Here is a 24,898-nt window from a genome sequence, read left to right as displayed (position 1 = left end):
TATATATATGTATATATAGGTTTGTTTCTGTATGTTTTATTTTTTTCTTTTGATTTTTTTTACCTGCCTTCCCATCTCCATGTCAAAATTACACTGCCTTGACAGTTTTGTAATGAACTTTGATAGTAGATAGTGTAAGCTCTCCAACTTTGTTCTTTTTCAAAATAATTTCAGTGATTAGATCTTTTATTTCCATAGAAAGTTTAGTATTAACTTGTTATTTTATATAAAGCTTTCTTTTGGTATTTTATTTCAGATTATATTCAATGTGTAGAGAATTTACATTTTATCAATATGGGATATTGGAGTCAAATGAATATGTATTATTTCCATTTATTTAGATCTTTAATTTTTTCTTAGCAATTTTTTGTGGGTTTTAAGTGTAAAGGTTTTTCCTTTTCTTTTTCTTTCTTTGTTTCTTAACTTTGCTAGTCTTCATTACCTGATTATAAAAGTAGAGTTGATTTCCGAATGTTGGTCGAGTATCCTGTGATCTTTATAGATTCTTGTTAGAACTGGTGGCCTTTATATAAGTTACTTAAAGTTTCTCACTCTAAGAAAACTCATGACTATGTATTGTATGAGTGAGATAATTATATCTGTGTTTTTTTTTTAGTTTCTTTTTCTTCCTTTATTGCATAGGCTAGGAACTTTGATTTAATTCTAAGTAGAAATTGTCTTTTAACTATCTCTGTCTTTGTCTTTCTCCATTTTATTTATTCAGTGTCTAATAAATAATCATGTTCAATATTCTATCTACCTTGATCTTAACATTACTTTTTTTTTTTTTTTTTTGGTACTGGCGATTAAACCTATGGTCTAGCATACGTTTCGCAATTCTGCCACTGAGCTATATATCCCCATCTCTTTATAAATTTTGAGATAACATCTTATTGTGTCATTCAAGCTGGCCTCAATTTTGTAGCCCTTTTGCCTCAGCCTCTGAGTAGCTGAGATTATAGTCATTTACCACCATACCCAGCTTAATATATTACTTTTGGTGATGATATAACAACAGTAAGCTATAATGGAATGTCTAAAATACACAAGGAACTATTTTAAGCAATTTATATGTATTATTTCATTTAAAATTTACAAGACCTTAATTATTGGTAAGCATGAAATTCATTTTTACAAATAAGGGTATTAGGAATAAAGAGAAGGTACATTACCAGAGGTCAAAAATCTTAAAATAAGTTATAGTGTTTTCCTTATATGATAAATAGCTATAATATAAGGGAGAAAATAAACATAACAAGTATGATTATAGTGCTATGGGACTTATGATGAAGGAAAAGTCCTGGAGATGCACTTGAATGTTTGGTTGAAGAATTAATTAATCAGATTATATTTAAAGTATTTCTCTAGGATTATAATTCAGTATAGAATATATATTTCTTGGGGCTAGGGAAATAGCTCAGTGGTAAAGCACCTGCCTAGCATGCATGAGGCCCTGAGTTCAATCCCCATCACCACATAAAAAGCAAACAACAATAATAAAAAAAGATATTAAAAAATATATATATTTTTTCATTTCAATAATGTCATGATAACATAGTATATGATACATCAGTGAAGAAAGGATGTGGGAGGGAATTGTTTTCTAGCAGTTCTAGTATGTAATCAAGATGAAAACAGAGAAATGTATAATAGTAACTCTGGAGGTAAATATTAAGATAATAGAAAATTACCAGAAAGATTTTATGTGGGGACAGAGATAAAAGCCACATATTCTCAAAGACCACTTCAAGCTTTGAGCCTAATGATCACTTAGAATGTATGTTTTTGAAGAATAAGATGACCCTTGTGGTGCCTTTTCAAATCATATACTTGTGACAATTACCAAAATTCTTCCCCCACCTCTGCCCTGCACAAACACATACATAGACATAGGAAAATATTGGTCATTGGTTATGTTTTCAGTATCCCCCAAGTGATTAGAATTTTAATCCTTCTCTTCCCTTAGTTATTGATCTGCAATTTCCTAAAAAGGCTTAATTTTTAGGAAATTTGACAAAATGAACCTTTTCACAGATTGACAATTTTTATTGGACATTTATGTTGAGATATTTTAAAGAAGTTGGAAATATAAGATATTAGAGAAATTAGATCTCTAACAAGATATAGATTTGGAATTATTTCAGTAGCGATGACAATTAAATCAAATGTTATGTTAAAAAATTTTTAAATAAGATTTATTCTTTTCTCTTTTCTTTTTATTTTCTTCCCTCTCTCCTTCACTCTTTCCCTTCTTTCCTTTCACAAATAGTCAGACATCTAATATGTGCTTAGGATACACAGTGGTAAATAAAAACTTGCAGAGTTATCACATTTTTAGAGACTTCAGTTTAATGGGGATAAAAATTAAGCACATCATGACACATAAATAAATGCCATATTAATTCCATCAGGGAAATTTTAACATGGTATTTTCCTAGCTTAAAAATATATTGCTTCCCTAAAATTATAGGCTGCTTGATACTTGATGTATTGAAAATTATAGGCTGCTTTTGAAATTCTGTTTTCCCATAGAAATAATAATATGAAGAATTCTCATGTAATCCCATAAAGTCCTGTTTAACTATTGCTAAATATCTCTTTGTAACTTTGTTTTTGTGGGCAGATTCTTTCGACGTGGTGATATAGGAGACATGCTGAAGATAATGTTATTATATTGATGGGAATTAGACTGAAAGAAAAAGCTGAAAAGAAAAGGAATCAGTCTTTGAACAATATGATTAGTCCACCCACACCTAGGGTCTGCACATGAACAAAGACTAATACATTTTAGGCTATATCATGAGTTTATATTCTGATAAGGAAGAGAGAACATGTAAACCATTAGATGCAATATGACGTATTATGTCCAGGAATACAAGTTTTTAATAAGATGTAGAACTAACAGACTACTTAGTAAGGGTCAGAGAAAACATGAAGAGAAATAAGTGATATCTCAGTATGCATTGGAGGATAAATAGTACTTTACTTGATGAACTGATATAAGTAGAGAGAGACATTCCTTTAAGGTTTGAAGGCATAAAACAATACAATTTCAGGAATGGCAATACAGTATTCAAAGGAACTAAAATTGTGAGTCATACAGGAATGGGAGAGAAAGCTAGGAAAGTATGATTATGTAATGCCTCATAGGACATGGTTGCAATGTCTGCAGGAAGATGAATAGAAGTATAGACATAAAATTTCATACTTAGGGCCTATTCGATTTGAAGGAGCCACATTCAAGAAGTTTCCTGATGGGAGTTGGGAATGGGGGTGCACTCCTGTAATCCAAGTGACTCAGGAGGTTGAGGCAGGAGGGTCCCAAGTTCAAGGCCAACCTCAGCAACTTAGCAAGATCTTTATATTGCAATATAGCATGACGCTGTCTCAAAATAAAAAATAAAGGATATAAGCCAGTAGTGGTATAGTGCTCCTAGGTTCAATCTCCAGCACCAAAAAAAAAAAAAAAAGTTACCCGATGGAAATTTTTTCATCTATTTTTTAAATTTTTGAATTTGTTTTAATTAGTTATACATGACAGTAGAATGACAGTAAAATGCATTTATACACTTTGATTAAATTTAATATACTTACTTTTTTCTTCACTCATTCTTTTCAGGATCCTTCAGTTATAGTGATTTTCTAATCCTTTGAAGATCACCAGATAATCTTTCTGTTGTAGGGACAGACAAGTGAAGGCACCAAAGATGGCAGGAAACAGTTTTATTTGGCTGCAGCCAGGTTCAGAGGGCACAGCTTTTGCTGTAATCAATCAATCCCCTTAACCCCGAGTTTAGGTAGTTTCAGAATTTTATACCCAGCATGTAAGGGGAGGGACTCAGAAGTTCACAGTCTGCAAAAGTTCACATAAAAGCAGCTTTTTCATTCATTGTTTTGGGCAACACCTGAGAAGGGGAGAGCTTCTTCTCCCCTTTCTTTCCTCTCCCTACCAGCTGTTACCATGGAGCCCAATTGGTATCTTCTCTTATCTTAAAAATGTAGACATCTCTGTGAAGCCCAGCTCAAGGCCAGAGGCTTTGTTTGCATATTCCTACAAACTACTATACTGGATACATTTGTGAAAAACTAGTAAGAAGGTGTCTAGCACCTGGAGTGCTGATATTTTCCTGGCCACCTAAAACAGGGCAACAGTTTACCTACATGGAACTCTTTTGCAGAGACTCTTTTGCTGACAGTCCCAAAATCAGCCATGGTGAAGATTTCTGGAGAAGCCCAGTTAAGACTTTTCTGTGGAGAAAGGGGGTATCACTATATTTCCTCTTGATCATTTTCTTTAATGGATATAATATCACATTCATTTTAAAAAAAATATTTATTTTATTTCTTAGTTTTAGGTGGACATAATATCTTTATTTAACATTTATGTGGTTCTGAGGATTGAACCCAGTGCCTCATATATGCTAGGCGAGCACTCTACCACTGAGCCACAACCCCAGGCCCCACATTCATTTTTATAGTAAATACAGTTCTAAGAATAAATCAAGCATAAAACAACTTGGAAATTTCCAAGAATATGAGTTCCCAGTTAAATTGATGACTGAGTTTTATATTTTAATCTAGAAAGTCTGATTCATAATCCTTTCACTTGAGAAAAGATTTTTTTTGTGTGTGGTGCTGGAGATTGAATTCATAGCCTTTTGCATATGAGGCAAGTACTCTACCAACTGAGAGAAAGGATATTTTAATATTCTATATATCCTAGCAATACTAGGTAATTGGTGTTTAAATTTTTAAAAAAGCTTGATTATATGTTTTTATAATGCCTTTAAATGATTTTAAGGAAAGAAATATAAACTTCCCAGTGATAATTGATATGACCTTATGTTTCTCTTTATTTAGATTAGATTTGTACCTAGCCCTTTGTTCTCTTAAAAATAGTATAACAAGGGCTGGGTTGAGCACTTGCTGAGCACATGTGAGGCACTGGATTTGATTCTCAGCACTAAATATAAATAAATAAAATAAAGGCATATCAAAAACTAAAAAAAAAATTTTTTTAAATAGTATTATGAGGACTGGAGATGTACTTTGGTGATAGAGAACTTGCCTCGAATGGACTAGGTCCTGTATTTGATTCCTAATTCAACAACAACAACAAAAATAACATTATATTTATTTTTTAGAAAATACCAAACAAATATGCTATTGGAACACAATATTTGTTTTATTTTCATAGTTTCTCTTTACATTTCTTAGGAATTAATTATGATGTTTAATTTTTTTATTTACAGTTTAGTTGACCTATTATGCTACATAGGGAAAACAATACTTTCTTTGCTCTTATAGCTTCTTGAGTTACTGTAAAAAAATTAATTGAAAAATGGCTCTCACATTGTGTATTTTGGTGATTTAAAATTTTTCATTTAAATATTTGCTTGAAATTAGCTTTGGTGGCTTTATGTGAATAAAAATGTTCCTGAGGCTATTGTTTATTTTTCCACACAGGGTTTCTCTCCTCTCTCTCTCTTTCCATGTGATATAGAAGATCAAACTTAGGGGTGCTCTTCTGCTGAGCTATATCCTCCAGCCCTTTTAATTTTTCTAAATTTTGAGACAGGTTCTCTCTTAATTGCTGACGTTGATATTGACTTGAGATTCTCCTGCCTTGTCCTCCTGGGTCTCTGGATTTATAGGCCTGACACATAGTGTTTTCTCTTTGAGGACTTTGGGGGTGTTGGGCAGTGGCCAGTGGAAGGCCTAGCATTATTATCAGGAACTATTGTCTTTTCTAGAACAGTTGATTTGCTTTAATCTTACACTAGAGTTTTTACTTCTCTGATATTATACGTAACTCATTTTCTAAAAAGATTCCAGATCTTTATTATTTATCTTATATCTATCATTAGATATTCTTCTAATATCTAGGATAGTCTAGTATCAAGAAATAAAGTATTCTTTACCTAATTTTTTTGAGTCTTGAAATCAGGGCACTCTACCACTGCATTCCATCTCCAGCACTTTTTCATTTTTTTTGAGACAGGGTCTCACTATGTTGCTGAGGTTGTCCTTGAACTTGTGATCCTTCTTCCTTAGCCTCCTACATAGATGGGATTACTACAACTGATTTCTTTTCCTAAGTTTTTAGGAACAGACTCTTAATTCTCTATATTGTCCCCAAAAGATTTAATCTTTATCCCTTTCTATGTTCTTGGATCATCATGGCCAACAACATGTGGTGGATCATCATGGACCTCTCATTTTTCACATGCTAAGTTTTGTCTAGGGCAATATTTTAAGGGGAAAAATAGATAGAGGTGAATATGTCTCCTTAATTGCATTTGAAAAACATCATTCTTATTGCGCTAATTTAGGAGCTCCTCTTCTTATATAAAGATATGTTCTGAAGGTTTGGAAACTGGGCTTTTGAAATTCAAAATAGACTTTTCCATAGAAGTAATACAGTAAGTATCGAAATTATGAAATAAATCTGATCTGAAATAGAATGGCCTATAATATAAACTACAATCAAACCAAAGGGAATTGTAATTAAATTGATATGATAATAAAAACTTGTGCTGCTTTTGCATGCAGGTGCTTATGGAAAACCTTGTGAAAGACTTAGAAAAATTTTAAATGAATACTTTTAGGAGCTTTTGAGATTGATGATACTATATCTATTGTATCTAGGCCCTGGATTTGATTCCCAACAAATTTGAGGAAACATATTCAAAAGAAGTTCTTGATGGTCATGTTTTTTAATTCCAAGAAAATAGTCATTGAGATCAATGATTAGATCTCCTTTGTTGAAAAGTTGACATACAATCACTATATTACTTTTTAAAAAGTAATGCATTTGCTATTTTTACCAAACATCAATTGTAATGTGTTACTACAGAATAATAAATACTACAGGTATTTATATCCCCCCTCTTTCCTTCAGTTCCTTACAGTTCAGCAATATGGAAAACAATAATGACAAACACCACAGGACAGTTTTAGGACAGTTAAGGAAATCTACATAAGGGGTATTTAGGTAATATTTCTGTAGCAGTATCAAATTCCTTGAGTGTGATAATGCTATTGTAATAATAAAGTAAAATGTCCTTGTTCTTATGAGATCCATGCTGACATATTTCGGAATAAAGTATCAAGACACCAGCGAACTTACTTTCAAGTGGTTCAGAATAATAAGTGTACATAAAGCAAAGGTGGCAAGATGTTGATTTAAAAAATTCATACGAGTTGAAAGACTGAGTATTTATTATTAACACAGCTGCCCTGTAAAGAGCAAGAACTCCAATTGGACTTTTTCTCCATGGTGCATTCCAGCTCCCTGGGTTTATAGGACTGAAACAGTGTTTTCTCTGTGAGGACCTTGGGGGTGTTGGGAAGTGGCCAGTGGGAGGTTTAGCATTATTATTAGGAACTATTGTCTTTTCTGGAACATATAATTAAAAACCTAATAAGCTTCTCTAGGATAATTGAAGCCATATGTGTTAAATTAATTGCATACATTTTATTTTATTTGAATGCTCCTTGGATATCTCAAACTTGAAGACTTTTAAGCTGATTGTGGGTTTTTTAATGAATTTAAAAATTTTTTAAATTTATTCTTTTTAGATATACATGACAGTGGAGAGTATTTTGATGTACATACATGGAATATAACTTATTTTAATTAGGATTCCATTCTTATGGTTGTTTTTAGTTATATATGACAATAGAATCCATTTTGATATAATTACACAAGCATAGAATATATCTTATTCTAGTTGGAGTCCCATTCTTATGGACGTACATGGTGGTGGGATTCACTGTGTTGTTTTCATATAAGTACTTGGGAAAACTATGTCAGATTCATTCCACTGTCTTTCCTTTTCCTATCCCCTCATCTCTTCCCTCTATTCCCCATTGTTTAATCTATTGCACTTCTGTTCTTCCCCTCACTCCCAACCCGTTATTGTGGGTTCACTTCCACCTATCAGAGAAAACATTCAGCCTTTGGTTTTTTTTTGGAACTGGCTTACTTCACTTAGCATGTTCATCTCCAGATCCATCAATTTGCTGGCAAATGTCATAAAGTCATCCTTTATGGTTGAGTAATACTCCATTATGTATATATACCACATTTTCTTTTTTTTAAATTTTTTAAATTTTAATTTGTTTTTATATATGACAAACAGTAGACTGCATTACTTCATATTACACATATAGAGCATAATTTTTCATGTCTCTGGTTGTATACAAAGTATATTCACACCATTTGTGTTTTCCTACATGTGCTTTGGGTAATGATGTCCACTTCATTCTGCCATCATTTCTAACCCCATGGCCCCTCCCTTCCCCTTTCACCCCTTTGCCCTATCTAGAGTTTGTCTATTCCTCCCATGCTCCCACTCCCTACCCCAGTATGAATCAGCCTCCTTATATCAGAGAAAACATTCGGCATTTGGTTTTTGGGGATTGGCTAACTTCACTTAGCATTGGCTAACTTCTCCCACTTCATCCATTTACCTGCAAATACCATGATTTTATTCTCTTTTATTGCTGAGTTATATTCCATTGTGTATATATACACCACATTTTTTAATCCATTCATCTACTAAAGGGCATCTAGGTTGGTTCCACAATTTAGCTATTGATACCACATTTTCTTTATCTATTCATCTAATGAAGGGCAACTAGGTTGGTTCCATAGCTTAGCTATTGTGAATTGAGCTGCTATAAATATTGTGGCTGTGTCACAGTAGTATGCTGAGTTTACCTTTTTTTTGAGATAACTTGGACAAATGTGGTTCCATTCCATGTTTTTTGAGGAATTTCCATACTGCTTTCCAGAGTGGTTGTACCAATTTGTAGTCCCACTAGCAATGTGTGAGTGTATCCATTTCCCCACATCCTTGCCAGTATTTAGTTACTTGTAGTCTTGATAACTGCCATTCTGATTGGACTGAAATGGAATCTCAGTGTAGTTTTAATTTGCATTTCTCTAATTCCTAGATATGTTGAACATTTTTTCATATATTAATCGATTGTATTTCTTCTTATGTGAATTGTCTATTCAATTCCTTTGCCCATTTATTGATTAGATTATTTTATTTAATTTTTCTTTTGGTGTTAAGTTTTTGAGTTCTTTATATATCCTGGAAATTAATGCCCTGAGGAATTGCACACAGTTTAAATAAGCCAATTTTTTAAAGAGTTAAGCTGTGTTTTCAAGTGTATGTTTTGTGATTCTCAAGGGATAATATATTGTTTAGTTTCATGTGTGCTGTAGTATTAAAGGTGATTTTAGTAATCAGTTTGTTTCAATTTCAACTCTTTTCGTTACTCTTTGTCTAGGGAATAGTGATCCTAGAAGAATGTCAGCTTCCAAAAGACATTTTGAAAAAACAAATAGAATTTGCTGACCAAGCAGCTTCATTAAATACTACAGGGAATCCTCAGGTTCCCCAAGGGAATCAAGATCCTTTACCAGAACAGGATTTTGAGATGTCACCAAGCAGCCCTACCCTACTTCTTCGAAACATAGAAAAACAGGTAAAATCAGAATAAAGCATCTGTGGTATGAAATAACTTTCACCAATTTTATAAATTACTCAAATAAATATTATTATATATGTGTCTGCCTGGGATATGGATTACTAAAATTTGACTATTTGCTGGGTGCAGTGATGCGTGTTTGTAATCCTTGTGATTCAGAAAGCTGAGGCAGGGGGATTATAAATTCAAAGCCAGACTCAGCAACTTAGTAAGACGCCTAGCAACTTAACCAGATCTTTCTAAAAAATTAAAGACTGAGGATATAGCTCAGTGTTAAAGAATCCCTAGTTTTAATCCTTAGTACCACAAAAATTGATTAGTCAATTTGATAAATAAATAAAACTAGCAAATTTACATTACACCCAATCAAAATATTTACTCTATGACTTGTCTTTATTTTAATATTGATATTCTTTAAATTATTTAGATTTTAATCATTCATCTATTCTAGGGCTTGGAAAATCCTTTTTCTAAAAAAATTGCTTATTACTAGACTTTTTTCAGTGGAAAAGAACAGGGATATTTGTTACAAGTAGTTGGTAAATCTGAAAAGTTGACCAAATTTATTGTTCAGGAATTTAGTGAAAGATAATATTGGAATATGAGTGTCTTTATAAAGAACGATTATTCAAATGGAAAGTCAGAAAAGCCTCTAACAAATTACTCTGATTCCAAAGCTTTCTCTGGTATCTAAATTCTATTGTAAATGACTTCAGAAGTTTGATTATTCTGACATATCTACCTTATATCTATCCTTTGCAACTGGACAGATCTGTCAGAGCATAATCATTCTTAACCACTGCTGCATGTTACACTGTTCCTCTAGGAAATAATATGGATTCATATCTGCCTACATCTAATTTTCCTGTTTTTTTTAACATACACTGTGAAATAATTTAGTGATTGGTTCCTAGTAAACCAAAATATAATATATATTTTCCCATATATTTCCCCTATTTTTTAGGTCTGTAATTGCCTACAGTTTTCCTTAGTTGAAATATATAATCAAACCACTTAGCCGGGCATGGTGGCGCATGCCTGTAATCCAAGCGGCTTGTGAGGCTAAGGCAGGAGGATAGTGAGTTCAAAGCTAGCCTCAACAACTTAGTAAGGCCCTAAGCAACTCAGTGAGACCCTGTCTCTAATTAAAAATATAAAAAAGGAGTGGGGATGTTGCTCAGTGGGTAAGCACCCTGGGTTCAATCCTCAGTACTGAAACAAACAAATAAAAAATAACAACAACAAAAAAAAACACTTTTATAAATATTTTGTAATTTAGAAGGCTATTTAGTAATTTATCTGATATTAAATTGGAATGCCTGAAATTTGGATCCTACCTTCATTTTTAATACCTTCATGATACTCGTTCAAACTACTTAATCTTTCTTTCCTATAATTTCATCATCTATATTTGGTATTAATAGTGATATCAGTAGTTCTAATATCTACTTAGAAGATTAATTTTAAAGATTAGAACTATTCTAAATTTGTTGCCTAGTGTAGTATCTGGCATATAGTGGACAATAAAGTATATCTATCATTTTTTATTATTAATGGGGTTGTCTCAAGGAAGATATATAGATATTATTAGCTGGTTTCAAATGTTCTAGAGGATGAGATTGGTAGATAAAGGAATTGTAATAAAAAGGATATGGAAAACAATGAATAATTAAAAATGTAAATCGTCTGGGCTCATTGGTACATGCCTGTAATCTCAGCTACTCAGGAGACTGAGGAGGATCACAAGTTCGAGATTGGCTTGGGTAATTTAGTGAGACCCTGTCTCAAAATAAAAAATAAAAAGGGCTTGGTATGTAGCTTAGTTGTAGAAAGCCCATGGATTTAATCCCCAATACTGCCTAAGGGGGAAAAAAGTAAAAGAATCATTGTAGCATAAATCATCTTCCTAGATTAAGAGATTTCTTAAAATATAAACAATTACAGGGCTGGGGTGGTAGCTCAGTGGTAGAGCACTTGCCTTGCACGTATAATGCACTGGGTTCAATCCTCAGCACCACATAAAATAAATGAATAAAATCAATAAAGATATTGTATTCACCTACAACTTAAAAAAAATAAGCAATTACATGTTTGATGGGAAGTTTAAGTATTGAATAGGAATATAGACCTGGGAGTTAACTCACATCCCTTGCTTAACACTATTAAAGGATTGACTGTTTTCTTGCAGAGTGCACAGTTAACTGAAATCATCAACAGTTTGATTGCCCCTCTCAACTTGTCTCCAACTTCATCACCACTCTCCTCTAAATCCTGCAGCCATAAATGTCTGGCTAATGGCATTTCTAGGAGGTAGGTATCAGTGTGATAATTATGCTTCTAAATTTGGTTTTACACATTTAATTTTATTTTGATTATGTTGATCCAAAAGTATTATAGCTATATTTTAAGGACTACTAGAGAGTAATTAGTAGACCATAGATACAGTTTTAGATAACAACAAACTAATATAATTAAGATAAATATAAACTTTAGAATGAGAGAGAAATGTTTCTAGAAAATCATATGTTTCTAAAAAAGCTTGCCAGTGATAACATTTGCTATAGAAGTTTTGTCTTATTTTCCATACCTTCCATTTTGTACCTTTTGTATTCTTAAGCACCACACTACTTTCGTAGTACATATTGAGGAAATAAAGATCATACATATAGGTTGGGCATAGAAGATTGGAAGATACAAATTTCGGCTTAAATTTTTGTCAATTTTTTATATCTTCTGTAAAGTGATTTTTTTCTGAATGTAATTAACAAAATAACTTTTATAATCATTATCAACTTATTTTTATGTTTTATAAGCAAAAATATATATCCTATGAAATCCTTTCTTAAGAAGAGCATTTGTTCTATTTTATTTTATTTACTTTTCTTTTTGAATTTTCCTTCTAAAGATGCATGTAGAAGGCATATTAATGGAATATCATTTGTGTACCCTAATTTTTTTCAAATAAAATTCTAATCTTATTTAAACTTTATCTAATTTAATTACCATAGAGGAATAAGTATGATTTTATATTAACAAATATTCTATTAATAATTGTATGATTTATTATTTTAAAAACTTTGACCCCCTCCCCTGTGGTAGACTCCTTATGTTCCCCCTTGCTGCAGCCAGACCAGGGGTCCCAGGGCTGCCACTGTGAGTTAAGGAGAAGGAGAAGCCAAGGCCGCAAGGTCTAGTGTAGAGTGTGTGCTGATCAATGAGAGGAGGCTTAGATGAGCCCATACTGACTTGAAAGAGATGAGAGAGCGAGATAGTGAGATAGCCAGAGCTAGAGCGAGTTTGAGACAGAGAGAGAGAGAGAGAGAGAGAGAGAGAGAGAGAGAGAGAGAGAGAATGAGAATGCGAATGCCAAAGAGAGAAAGAGACAGACACAGACAGAGGCACACCCATACCACGGACTGCAGAGAGAAAATAGAAGGCTCTTCTCCTGGGTTCCAGAAGCTGCTTCCATGAGGATGCCCTTCAGCCCCTGGTTCCAGGTGAAGAAGGGGGATCCCACCCTGTTTGCCAGGCATGGGGAAAGGTCAGGTCAGAAAACCCATGTCTGTCTGCTACAATGCCAGGCAAAAAATGAAGACGGCTGGGGGAGGCCAAGGAGCGAGCATTCCCCTATTCCCCTCTGACTAGGTGGACCAAGTCCCTGCACTGCTGACTGAGTGACTAAGAATGTGCTGACCTCTTCTGGATTTTCCTGGAGGGGTAGAAATGTATGGAGACCTCAGACTTCTGGTTTGCTTTGAGTGGATTCAGGCAGATGAACTTTAAGGATACGAAAACTTGAGAGTAGCCAAAGTGATCTACAAGAGGTACATCGAAAACAACAGCATTGTCTCCAAGCAACTGAAACCTGCCACCAAGACCTACATAAGAGATAATATCAAAAATTGACTCCATCATGTTGACTAGGCGCAGACTGAGATCCATTTGGTGATGGAGGAAAAATGCCTACCACATGTTTTTACTTCTAATATATACCTTGAATATGTGAGGAGTCGGGGAGAGAACACAGCTTACTTGAGTAATGCTGAACTCAGGATTCTAAAGGTCTTGCATGGCTACCTCCCTACCTTGAACAAAGAAAGGAAATGGACTTGTGCTGACTTCAAGTGCAAACTTTCTCCCAGTATGATTGGATTGTCCAACAAAATTCTGAGGTTCACAGTGATTGTGCGGTCCACAGAACTGTCTGAAAATGGATGCAGGTCCCTCAAGAGGAGTGATCCTATCAACCCATACCACATGGGTTCTGGCTGTGTCTTTGTACTGTACAAGCCACCAGCACTAATGACAGTGAGATACCCAGTGATGTGCTAACATATGATTCCATGTCCTTGAAGGACAGTAGCATAGAATGGAATCCCTCTTTATCCTGTGAGTTGTAAGAAACAGATCCAGAGAGAAATGCTTTATAGTGCCAAGGCCAATGGCCAAGTGTCCCTACTTCATTTCCCAAGAACCCACTGCCTGCCCAAGGAGATGATACCCGCTGTCTTTGTGGTCCAGTTCATCTGGAGGCTGGAGAAGCTGAAGTTAGAGCTGGAGAACTTGGAAGATCACAAGGACGAAGAGAAGGAGGCGCTGAGCTCGCGGGAGCAGGTTCCAGGCAGGTACAAGGAAGACTGTCAGAAGATTACAGATGATCACCTCTCCAGAGTCCTCAAGACTCCTGGCTGCCAATCACCCAGCTTGGACTACTACAGCCCATGCTCCTGCTTCCTAGACCACCACCATCATCAGTACCACTTCCTCCTTCCATCCAGGGGCAAGCTCCCTTCTCCACCTCCTGCGGCTGCTTACACACTGGTCAGAAGCTAGGACTTCACAACAAAACAGACTATCACTACTTAAGACACCATGCCATCCCTAAGATCAAGGAGGAGATAGAGGAGGGGGGAGACACTGAAGATAACACTGCTTCTGCCCTGGGGGCACTGTATATTACTAGTACTCGAAATGTAAGAGCCACCCCAAGGCTCCAGAGTCCATGCCCAGGGAGCAGTTTTGTGGCAACAGAGACAGTACCTTGCCCAAATGAACCAGGACAAGGCACAGAGCTGGGACTTGGCCCTGACAGCCAGGGGAGGAGGGGCCCCTAGCAGAGCTAGGGCCCTGCAACTTCCTAGGGAGGAAGGAGACAGGTTACAGGATGTCTGGTGGTAGATGCTGGAGAGTGGTAGAGCAAGCCCAAGCCACATAGTGCCCATGTTGCCGTATATTGAGAGCTCAAGCTTCCCTTGATTTTTGAAGGGGGTTTATGTATAAATATAATTTATGCCTTTTTACTACAGTCTTGTACTCAATGACTTTTGTCATGGTTGTACTTATACTGTAAATTATGCAGCTGAGCATGGTGGTGGATGCCTATAATCCCAGTGGCTCAAGAGACTGAGACAGGAAGATTGAGGGTTCAAAGCCAGCCTCAGCAACAGTGAGGCACTAAGTAACTCAGTGAGACCCTGATTCTAAATAAAATCTAAATAGGGCTGCGGATATGGCTTAGAGGTTGAGTGTCCCTGAGTTCAATTGGGGTACTGGGGTACTGGGATACCAAAAAAATTTAAATATATATATATATATATATATATATATATATATATATATTAAGATATATAGTGATATGCATTATAAAGAGTTCATTTAAGGAAAGTTACTTAGTATAATAATTGTTGTATAAGAGATGTAGCCTTTATTAAAATTTTATATTTTTCAAAAACAAAATTTTTTTTGATAGAGCATTAAATGAAGAAATTACCTTGGTAAAAATCAGGCTAAGTAGGCTTTACAGTCTTTATAGGTGGGTATAAACCAAATCTTAAAATTTTAAAAATGCCACTACTTGATTTTTATTTCTAGTATTTTTTTTCTTTGTGGTACTGAGCATTGAACCCAGGGTTTGTGCATGTTAGGCAAGAACTCTACCATTAAGCTAAACCCTCAGCCTGGCTATTTTGAAAGACTGACTTTCAATACTTATATGGTTTTATTTTTGTTGGGCTATTTATTTGTTTTTTTATTGTTTGTTTTTCTCTTTTTCATTTTTTGTTGACTTTATATGCATCCTTGCATCACTGAGTATTTACTTTGAAAGTAAATATTCTTACATGTTGTATAGGGCAACTATGATAAGGTCGTTTGTAAGAATTCTAATTAGAAGAGTCATAATGTAGATAAGTGAATTACAAGTTGAGTCATAAAAAGGAATATGAATATTGTGATTTGAGGCTAAGATCTTTATATGTTTTGTTTACCCAATCAGGTACTTCTCTATTACATATGTGAATACTTGTGCATGTGTAATTATGTGTATTTTCTTTTTATGTTATGTGTTACACATCCTTGGATTCAACCAACCCTAATCAAAATTATTCATAAAAGTATTCATCTGCAGTGAACCTGTACAAATCGTTTTTCATGTCATTATTCCCTAAAATATATTTACCCGACCATTTACATAGTTTTTATATTAATATAATATAGAGATGATTTAAAGTATATGGGAAGATATACATAGGTTCTATATGAATACTACATTATATTATATAAGGGACTTAAATGTCTGTGAATTTTGATGTCTGCAGGGGTCAGAATGAATCCCCCAATGATTCCAAGGAATAACTGAACTTCCCTATAATTTTGGTCATTCATTCACAAAAAATTTATTAATTATTTGATATACACCATGTAGCCAAAGTTGTAGAGATATAAATATGAAGAATACAAAGTCTGCATTTATTATTAACTCAGTCTTATGGGTAAAACACATAACACTTAAAATATCATGTAATAATAGAAATCTGTACAGTTATTTGAATATTTGATAATAGCTGTCACAGTTGTAAAAGATAACTCATAAAAATACATAAATTCAAATGAAAGAAATGTAAAATTAGCTGTGCTTAACTAAATCATATATGTTCAATTGTGTCTCTTTAGAGTTCAAAGTGGTTTGTTGATAAAATCTCATAATTGCCTGTAAATGCTGGTAACTGCCTTTTCCCTGATGTCAGTTAGTTGTTCCTATAAACTCATTGAATAATTTACTTTTGAAAGTTTCAAACTCTATGAAAATGTTTTGTTTGGTAGACTTATAAGCAGATAAAAATTTTGTTCGTTAATTTTGAAGTGTGCTAATATGTAAATGTTTGACAATATTTTTTAACAATAAACACTTTTTCAATCTGCTACCTATATAATATGCATTTAAAAAATATCTCTTCATATTTGTTGCCAAAATCATATTTTCCTTGAAATTCATTAAAATGTTTCATAAAGAGTTCACTACTTATGATAATATATACTAACATCTATAAATCTGTTTTACCTGGAACATAGAAACTGATATATATCAGTTAAAAGGGTAAGAAACTGAAAGGAAAGTAAAACATTTTGAAGAAAATGTGGTTTGTTGTGTCATGCCAGAGAGGTACTGAGAAATGTCTTATTTGTTTTGTCAGTTATGAGTTAAGACCTTAGAGTAACTCAGTAGTATAGTGGAGAAAGAGATACGAGTGGGTTAATAGCCTGTAATCCCAGTGATTCAGGAGGCTGAGTCGGGGATCACAAGTTTGAGGGCAGTCTTAGTAACTTCTGAAACATTGTGTCAAAATAAAAAGGGCTGGGGATGTAGCTATGTAGCTCATTAGTAAAGCGCTCCAGCATTCAATCCCTAACACCACCAACACACACACACACACACACACACACACACACACACACACACACGTTACTAATAAGGTTAATAAGAGAATAGAGATGATGTACAGATGGGGAGTCAAAATTATATTTCAAGATTGTTGACTGTAAAGGCTATGATAAAATGGACATACACAAACTTTAAGCATCTTTATTGAAAGAATCTACATGTCGGAAATATAGAAAAGCATACTTGCTCACAAAGTTATGAAGGAGAAAATATACTTGTTCTTTTTCAATACTAGGGATTGAATCCAGGTCCTTACTCAATGCTAGGCAGGTAATCTACCACTGAGCTACACCCCTTAGCTAATATACTTGTTCTTTAAGAATATCATGAAAGAGCTGTAGATGATGTTGAAGCAGTTATTTGTGAAATGATTATAGTCAAGCGGAAAAAGGAGCTTAAGGAGTCAGTTGAAGATTTGGATAGACATTCACAAATAAAATGTGCCTTCTGCCTCCTTCCTCTCTCTCCCTTCCTCCTACAATTCAGGAAACCAAACACAGGTTTCTAATTAGGATTATTGATAAGAAAATTAAAAAGTACTAGTACAGCTACCCCTAGAAATAGAGGAAATGGGATAAAGCACAGGTAAATGAAACATTTGAAAGCAACCAGTGTTGGGAGAAAGACTTGATCTTAATTGAAGTCATATTTACTTTTATAATATATATTTGTTTTATGTGATCTTAAAAATCATATTGTACCCAAATATTTATATTCTTTGTTCTAAAACATTTATTAGGTCTTAAACCACATTTGACAATAATGCTGTTTATTCTAACCCAACTTCTACAATTATATATCATCTTAAAATGTATATTAAAATGCATTGTGACACTAAATAGATCATTTGCCAGGAATTCAAATTTAGGTTTTTCTAACAGAAATTGCAAGATAGCATTTGATTTTCTGAGGAGTAAATGAGAAAGCATATATCAGGCACATAAGAGCCTAATGTTAGCCATTGATATTTTTATATTGATAATTCAGGCTCATTGCCACAACCATATTCTCAAGGACAATTGAGGTAAATAGTTATATGTCTATAAAATAATTCACTTAACAAATTATATTGATAATTCAGGCTCATTGCCACAACCACATTCTCAAGGACAATTGAAGTAAATAGTTATATGTCTATAAAATAATTCACTTAACAAATACAATAGTAAGCCAGGCTTTGGATTGTGCACTGGTATATGATGTTGAACCAAAGAGATGTGGTCTCTATCCTGGGGCTATAAGGTCTAGTTGTGGAAAAAATGATACTATTTGTTTTAGTCTGTTTCTTTGCCACTGTGACCAAAGACCTGAAAAGAACAATTTTAAGGAGGATAAGTTTACTAGGGGCTCATAATTTCAGAGGTCTCAGTTCATAGACAGTTGGCTCCATTCCTCAGGCCTGAAGAGGCATCATAGCAGAAGTGCATGTCAGAGGAAAGCAACTGGGGACATGGTACCATGAAGCAGAGAGAGCAGATCCACTCTCCAGAGACAAAATATATGCCCCCAATGACCCACATCCTCCAGCCATACTCTACCCAATTACAGTTACCACTTAGTTAGTCTCTATCAGGGTATTAATGTACTAATTAAGTTAAGGTTCTCATAGCTCAATCATTTCACCTCTAAACTTTCTTGTATTGTCTTATACATGAGTCTTTGAGAGACACCTCATACCTAAACCATTACACTATCTAAATAATCACACAAGCCATGTGAGTTGGTGCATGCCTGTGAACACAAGAGGATCACAAATTTGAGGCCAGCTTTGTCAACTTAACAAGACCATGTCTCAAAGAGGACTGGTGATGTAGCTCAGAGATAGATCCCCTCTGGGTTCAATCCCCAGTGCTATAAATAAATAAATACTCACATAAATAATTGTTTAATTTTAAACCCTGATCACATGCTATAAAGAAAGTTTTCATTGTTAAGAATATAACTTCTAAAATAAATCACAGTTCAATCCCAACTTAGCCAATTATTAGCATTCTAATCTTGCACAATTGTCTGAATCACAGAAAGAGAACAATCTTTGAATGGTTGTAAGGGCCAGATAAGATTAAAAAAAAATGTGGCCAGGCATAGCACATGATTATAATAGTGATTCTGGAGGCTGAGGCAAAAGAGAATTGCAAGTTCAAGAGAGCCTTAGCAACTTAGTAAAAACATGTCTCAAAAAAAAAAAAAAAAAAAAAAAAAGGACTGGGGATGTATTTCAGTGATAAATTGCCCCTGGGTTCAATCCCCAGTACCAAAACAAGATAAAATAGAAGTGATTTTATTTTGTGAATGTTTTATTTGTTTATTATCTGTCTTTCTGGACTCAAATGTAATAACCTTTATGAGAGTGGGGATTTTTTTGTTCTAACACATTAAACTATTATTTATATTGGCACCCGAAACAGTAACAGACACATTACGTACATGAACAAATATTAAATGAATATTAAATGAATATCTGTGTTAGTCATCTTTCTATCACTATAACAAAATACCTGAGGTAATCAACTATAAAGAGAAGAGTTTTATTTTGGCTCACTGTTTTGGCATTCCAATCTCTGATCAGTTGTTCCCCTTGGTTTTGGGTCTGTAGCAAGGCAGTATATCTGGTAGGAGCATATGGAGGATCAAAGTAGTTTACTTCATCAAAAGTCAGGGAACAGAGAGGAAGAAGGGGGCAGGGTCTCACAGTTCCCTTTGAGGAATACCTACAATGCCTAAAGGACCTCTCAGTAGGTCCCACCTCTTAAAGGTTCTACCACCTCCCACTTGTGTCACCTTGGGGATTAAGCCTTTAATACATGGATTTGGGGGAACTTCTAAGATCCAAGCTGTAGTAATGTACTGTGTCATGTCTTGCAGATAATTGGAATTCATAAAAATATTTTGTACTTACTTGTTTTTACTCACTGATGATCAGATTGTTATTTTAGTCATCGTTCTAATAACTGCCTCCTGCAGTTTTGCTTCCCTTCATTTAATTTACCCTGGATTAGAAAATTCGATAACCAAAGTGGTAGAAATAGCTATATAGTAATAAAAGACTTTTACATTGAGAAAGTACTTTAAAAATAACAGGAGTGAATTTTCATGTATGGACTTATCAAGATCTCTTTTGGTTATTTATTTGTAATTTTAGCCATTTTCTGTGTATTTGAATTGGCAGATAAGTAACCTCATAAGTCAAATGTTTTAGTTTTAATAAAGCACATTCATTCTAACTTTATATCACATTATAGGATTTGTATATATTATTAGAAGAAATTTAAAGTAGCATACTGATTCTGTATGCTAATTTTCTGGACCATCTAGAACTTATTATTTGGTATAATTTAAAAAATACTTAAGGTCTTTTTGTAATATACTGTTTATCTGTTCTCTCACTGTCTTTGAAATAATTTCACCTAGTTAATCATTTTCTGGAGTTACTGTTTGCATACTTGTTATTCATTGATTCCTAAGCCTCCCATCTCCTTTTTAGTGCAGTACCTAGCAGAAAAATGTTATAGACTTGTTTTTTTTTAAGTTTTATTAATCTTGGCAGCAGATTTTGTAATGAGTCACTAGACACTGAGCAACTAAAATTGAGTTTTCAAACAAATGAGGCATTACATTCTATCAGCATAGAGATAGTTATTCTGACATGAAGATAAAATATTGTAAATGGATCCTTGTTTACCCCATGGGGCATTAGCTCTTAGAAAGTGAATTTCTACTTGAAATAATGTCTGGATTTTTGTTGTTTTTGTCTTAATGAGTCCCAGAATGTGCTATGAAATTAAATTCCAATGAATCATTGCCATACTATTTATTTTCACTAATGGTAATTATCTCACATGAAATGCAACCAGTCTAATTGGATATCATAATAGAAAAACTACAGTTAAACTGTCAGACTAATCACATATAAAGCGATTCTTTTACCCTTAGAATAGTTTTAATAGTCACTTCTCAATTATTAAAACAAACGGTTTTGCTAGGAATATATTCCAGTGTTTTCAATGTAATTTGGATTCCTATGAATGACATTAATTATTATATTAGCTCAATATATGACATCAGTAGGGAAATGAAACTTCCCTGGCTGTGTTTTTAAAGTAATGCCAGTAGTAATTTTGTTTTTGGTAAAATTCTTACTTTCCCGTCTTAGCTCTAATAATGTATGTTTAAAACATAATATTATTTGTGGGAAATGTTTTAATAAATTGTGGTTCAACTACTGGATGTAATATCATGTAACTGTTAACAAATTATGTGGATAGAATATATGTAATCAAATGGGAACATGTTTAGTTTGGAATATTAAGTAGGAAAATTCAGGTCCCAATATTATAGTACAATGTGATTGAAAGGAAAGCGGGTGAGCAAGAAATGAAGGACAGAAATCAGGTAGAGATACGTGTTTATTTGTCAGAGCTGACAAATAAAGGCACATCTCTCCATAGATGGAAAAAGGCAAAACATGGTTGGGGTTTGAGACTTTTATGGGCCAGGATCAGGGATCAGAGCTGGGTAGGTCCTAATACAGGTGGTTAAGGGTGGAGTTGGTATGAGGGAGTGGTGACAGGCCTTTGAGGGGGGAGGGGCGCGGCGAAGAATGCAGGCTGTGAAGGGTTTGGTTGGTATGAGGGAGTGGTGAGCCCTTCTCACCACTTGGGCAGGAAAGGGAAATTTTTCTTAAAAATGGCAGCTGTCCCTTAAGATGGCGCCAGATGCTAAGCAAGGACCTTACAATGGCTTCTTAGAAATATATTTGAAGGATATAAATTAAGATTTTAAATCAAGCTTCTGCTAAGAAGGTAGGATTTTGAAAAATACTTTAGCTTTTATTTTTTCCCAATTTTTTATATTTCCAAATTTTCCTTAAAATGAAAAATTTTAATTATTCTGGGAATGACCCAAATCAAATAGAAATGTCTGACATACTGAGTTTCAATTCTCATGTAGAAAAATATGGCTATCATAGTTGCTTCCTGATTTCTTTGCCTTTTAAAAGTCCCACTTGAAGGTAAGAGATAGAGGTGAGAATGCAAGTAGCACTGTAATAATCAGTTTCTTTTTCTCTCTAGTTTTTATTATGGAAATATTTAGACAAATATAAAGCATAGTAAAATTAATCCACCTATTCCCAGATTTAACAATTCTGAAGATTTTGCAAACTCTTTTCAGTGATTTCTCTTCCTGACATGGCTTTTTTCACCCTAGGAATCTTGTAAAGCAAATTTTAGTGATTATTGTTGTAACTGTGAAGAGTTTTGGATATTCATTTGATGAGCCTTTTTAAAAACATCTACTACTTTATTATCACATTTAATACTATTTATCATAATTTGTTTACTATCATGTAATGCTCTAGCCACTTTTTTTTTTTTTTTTTTGGTACTGCGGATTAAACACAGGGACACTTAACCAATAAGACACATCTTCAGCCATTTTTTTTAAATTATTTTTTAAATTTTGAGACAGTGTCTTGCCAAACTGCTTAGGGTGGTTCTTAAGTGATTGAAGCTGGCCTTGAACTTGCTATCCTCCTTCTTCAGCTTCCAAATTGATGGGATTACAGTTGGGTCTGCACTGTATCTAATGCAGAATGTATTTTTACAATGTACTTCAGTACTTTCTTATTGCTGAAGTTGAAGAGACTTATATTTTGGAGAAAGTGTGTGTAGTTCCCTTACTTTAATACCAGAGTGGAGAAATGGTTCAGGCCCTATTTTCTCTCTACTAGGTAATGGATATCTGAATCTTGATCTTTTGGTCATTTGAGAGGGTTTATTTTTGTCGGTTGGAAGACAAGTCAGGTCCTTGTTTTATATTTGCTTTTTAAAGATTGTTTACTGCCGTCCTGAATGCCATTTGGATATCAGAGTATGTGATGTGTTCATATCAAGGGAAAAAGTGGTAGTAAATTCAACTATTGGAAGGATTTGGGGCAGTAGGAAAGTGGAGAAAATTTGCTATCTACTTAAGCTACTATAGGTTGAAACACGTTGAATTCATGACAGAATTCCAAATAATTAAAAAATTAGGACTTTAAATAGAGATCCCAAGGCATTCAAAATCTGATTCTTAGGTGTGCATGTTTATGGATGTATTAATTTCCTAGGGATGCTATAAAAAATTACCACCAACTATATGGCTTAAAATAGCATTCTTTTATAGTTCTAGAGGCTGGAAGTTAAAAATCAAGGTATCAGGCCAGTACCTGATGCTCCCTGTGAAGTTTCTAGGGAAGAATCCTTACTTACCTCTTCCTAGCTTCTGTTAGTTGCAGGAAGCCCTTGCCTTTTGCTTCTGGAATATAAACACATAATTCCAAACTCTGCCTCTCCCTGTCTCCCTGTTTCTGTGTGATTGGATTTAGGGATTCATGGCATTCAGTGTGTCTTCATCTTAACTAATAATATAGGTGAAGACTCTATTTATAACTTAAGTTCTGATTATGGAAGTTTAGGTAGAACTGAACATTAGGGAGACATTATTCAACCCAATGCAGCAAGTGTGGGTGTCTGCATATATTTAGGGGGTGGAATTTGAAGGTTATCATAATCTCTTTGAGAAGGCACATTCCATTTCTCTTTGCTAATGTTTATTTCTGCTTTTTCCTAAGTGTGTTTAATATGTAAACAGTGTTAATATGGGTGAAATGTTAAAAAAAAAAAAAACACTGGGTTAACACAACACTTTTAAATTTTGTGTTGAATATTATTTTCTGCACTTCCTTAAACTTAATTTCCTTGGATACACAGTGTATTTTAAGGCAAAGAGCTGCATATATGGGTCATATAGGGGCAGGAAAGGAGGAATGAGATTTGTTATTGTAGTATGTTCTTATATTGGCCTGTCTTCTATAGCTCTTAAAATAGTCATTGTTCTGGTACATGAGGGTAATACGTTATGACCTTCTTACCTGAGTACTGTCTTTTGAGGATATCTTAAGGATACTGGTGGTTTAGACTGTTATGGTTCTTATTTTTCTGTGAATGATAGTGAACATTGAATGTGGCTTAATACATGTCTTAGTGTCCAAAATTCCAAAGGCATTTTTTATCATATATTGTTAAATCAAATATTTCAAAGCAGTCATCTACAATGATGTAATATTTCTGATTGCTCTGGAAATGTATCCTTACAAAATGAGCATTAAAGCATTAAAATGGAATATGTAACCTTCTTTCTCAATAATAGGGTTCTGTGTTTTTTAGACAGTCAAAATAAGAAAAAATAACTATAAATTGCCAATTTAATTATTTTGCCTTCTCCTTCCTGGCTGCTTTTTATCTTCTTAGATGTGTACCAGTGGATTTTCATGTTCCTCTAAAATGTTTCCTTTTTTTAATTAAAAAAAGTTATCCACCCTAAAGAAACAATATATAAAAATACAAGAACTTGTATACATGCTTTATGAAAAAATTTTCCAAGTTTTAATTTAGTAAAAATATATAAAGAACCCAATATGGTGGCACATGCCTGTAATCCTAGTGACTCTGGAGGCAATAAGATAAGGCAAGAGGATGAAACAGGAGAATCACAAGTTCGAGGCCAATTTACCAAGACCCTGTCTCAAAAAAAGTAGAAAGGGCTAGGAATGGAGTTAAGTGGTAGCATGCCCTGGGTTCCCCTGCCCTGGGCTCCGCTGCCCCTACCCTCCCCCCAAAAAAAATTTAGGAG

General features: G+C 34.1%; 1 protein-coding gene and 1 pseudogene across 7 annotated transcripts in view; both read left to right on the top strand.

The window, feature by feature from the left end:
• The window catches only part of Kansl1l (KAT8 regulatory NSL complex subunit 1 like), a 147,042-nt gene that overhangs the window by 56,517 nt on the left and 65,627 nt on the right, over window positions 1-24,898 (top strand). For all 7 annotated transcript variants that reach the window (XM_026403356.2, XM_026403360.2, XM_026403358.2 and 4 more), the window contains exons 4-5: window positions 9,304-9,501; window positions 11,693-11,814. In XM_026403356.2, coding sequence (XP_026259141.1) covers window positions 9,304-9,501; window positions 11,693-11,814 — 320 coding nt within the window. The remainder of the gene's footprint in view (window positions 1-9,303; window positions 9,502-11,692; window positions 11,815-24,898) is intronic.
• On the top strand, window positions 12,611-14,741 carry LOC113193045 (axin-2 pseudogene; annotated as a pseudogene).

Source organism: Urocitellus parryii, chromosome 1 (assembly GCF_045843805.1).
Source record: "Urocitellus parryii isolate mUroPar1 chromosome 1, mUroPar1.hap1, whole genome shotgun sequence".
Classification (NCBI taxonomy): domain Eukaryota; kingdom Metazoa; phylum Chordata; class Mammalia; order Rodentia; family Sciuridae; genus Urocitellus; species Urocitellus parryii.
Note: the sequence above shows the minus strand (reverse complement) of the source record. Positions and strands in the feature narration are given on the sequence as shown.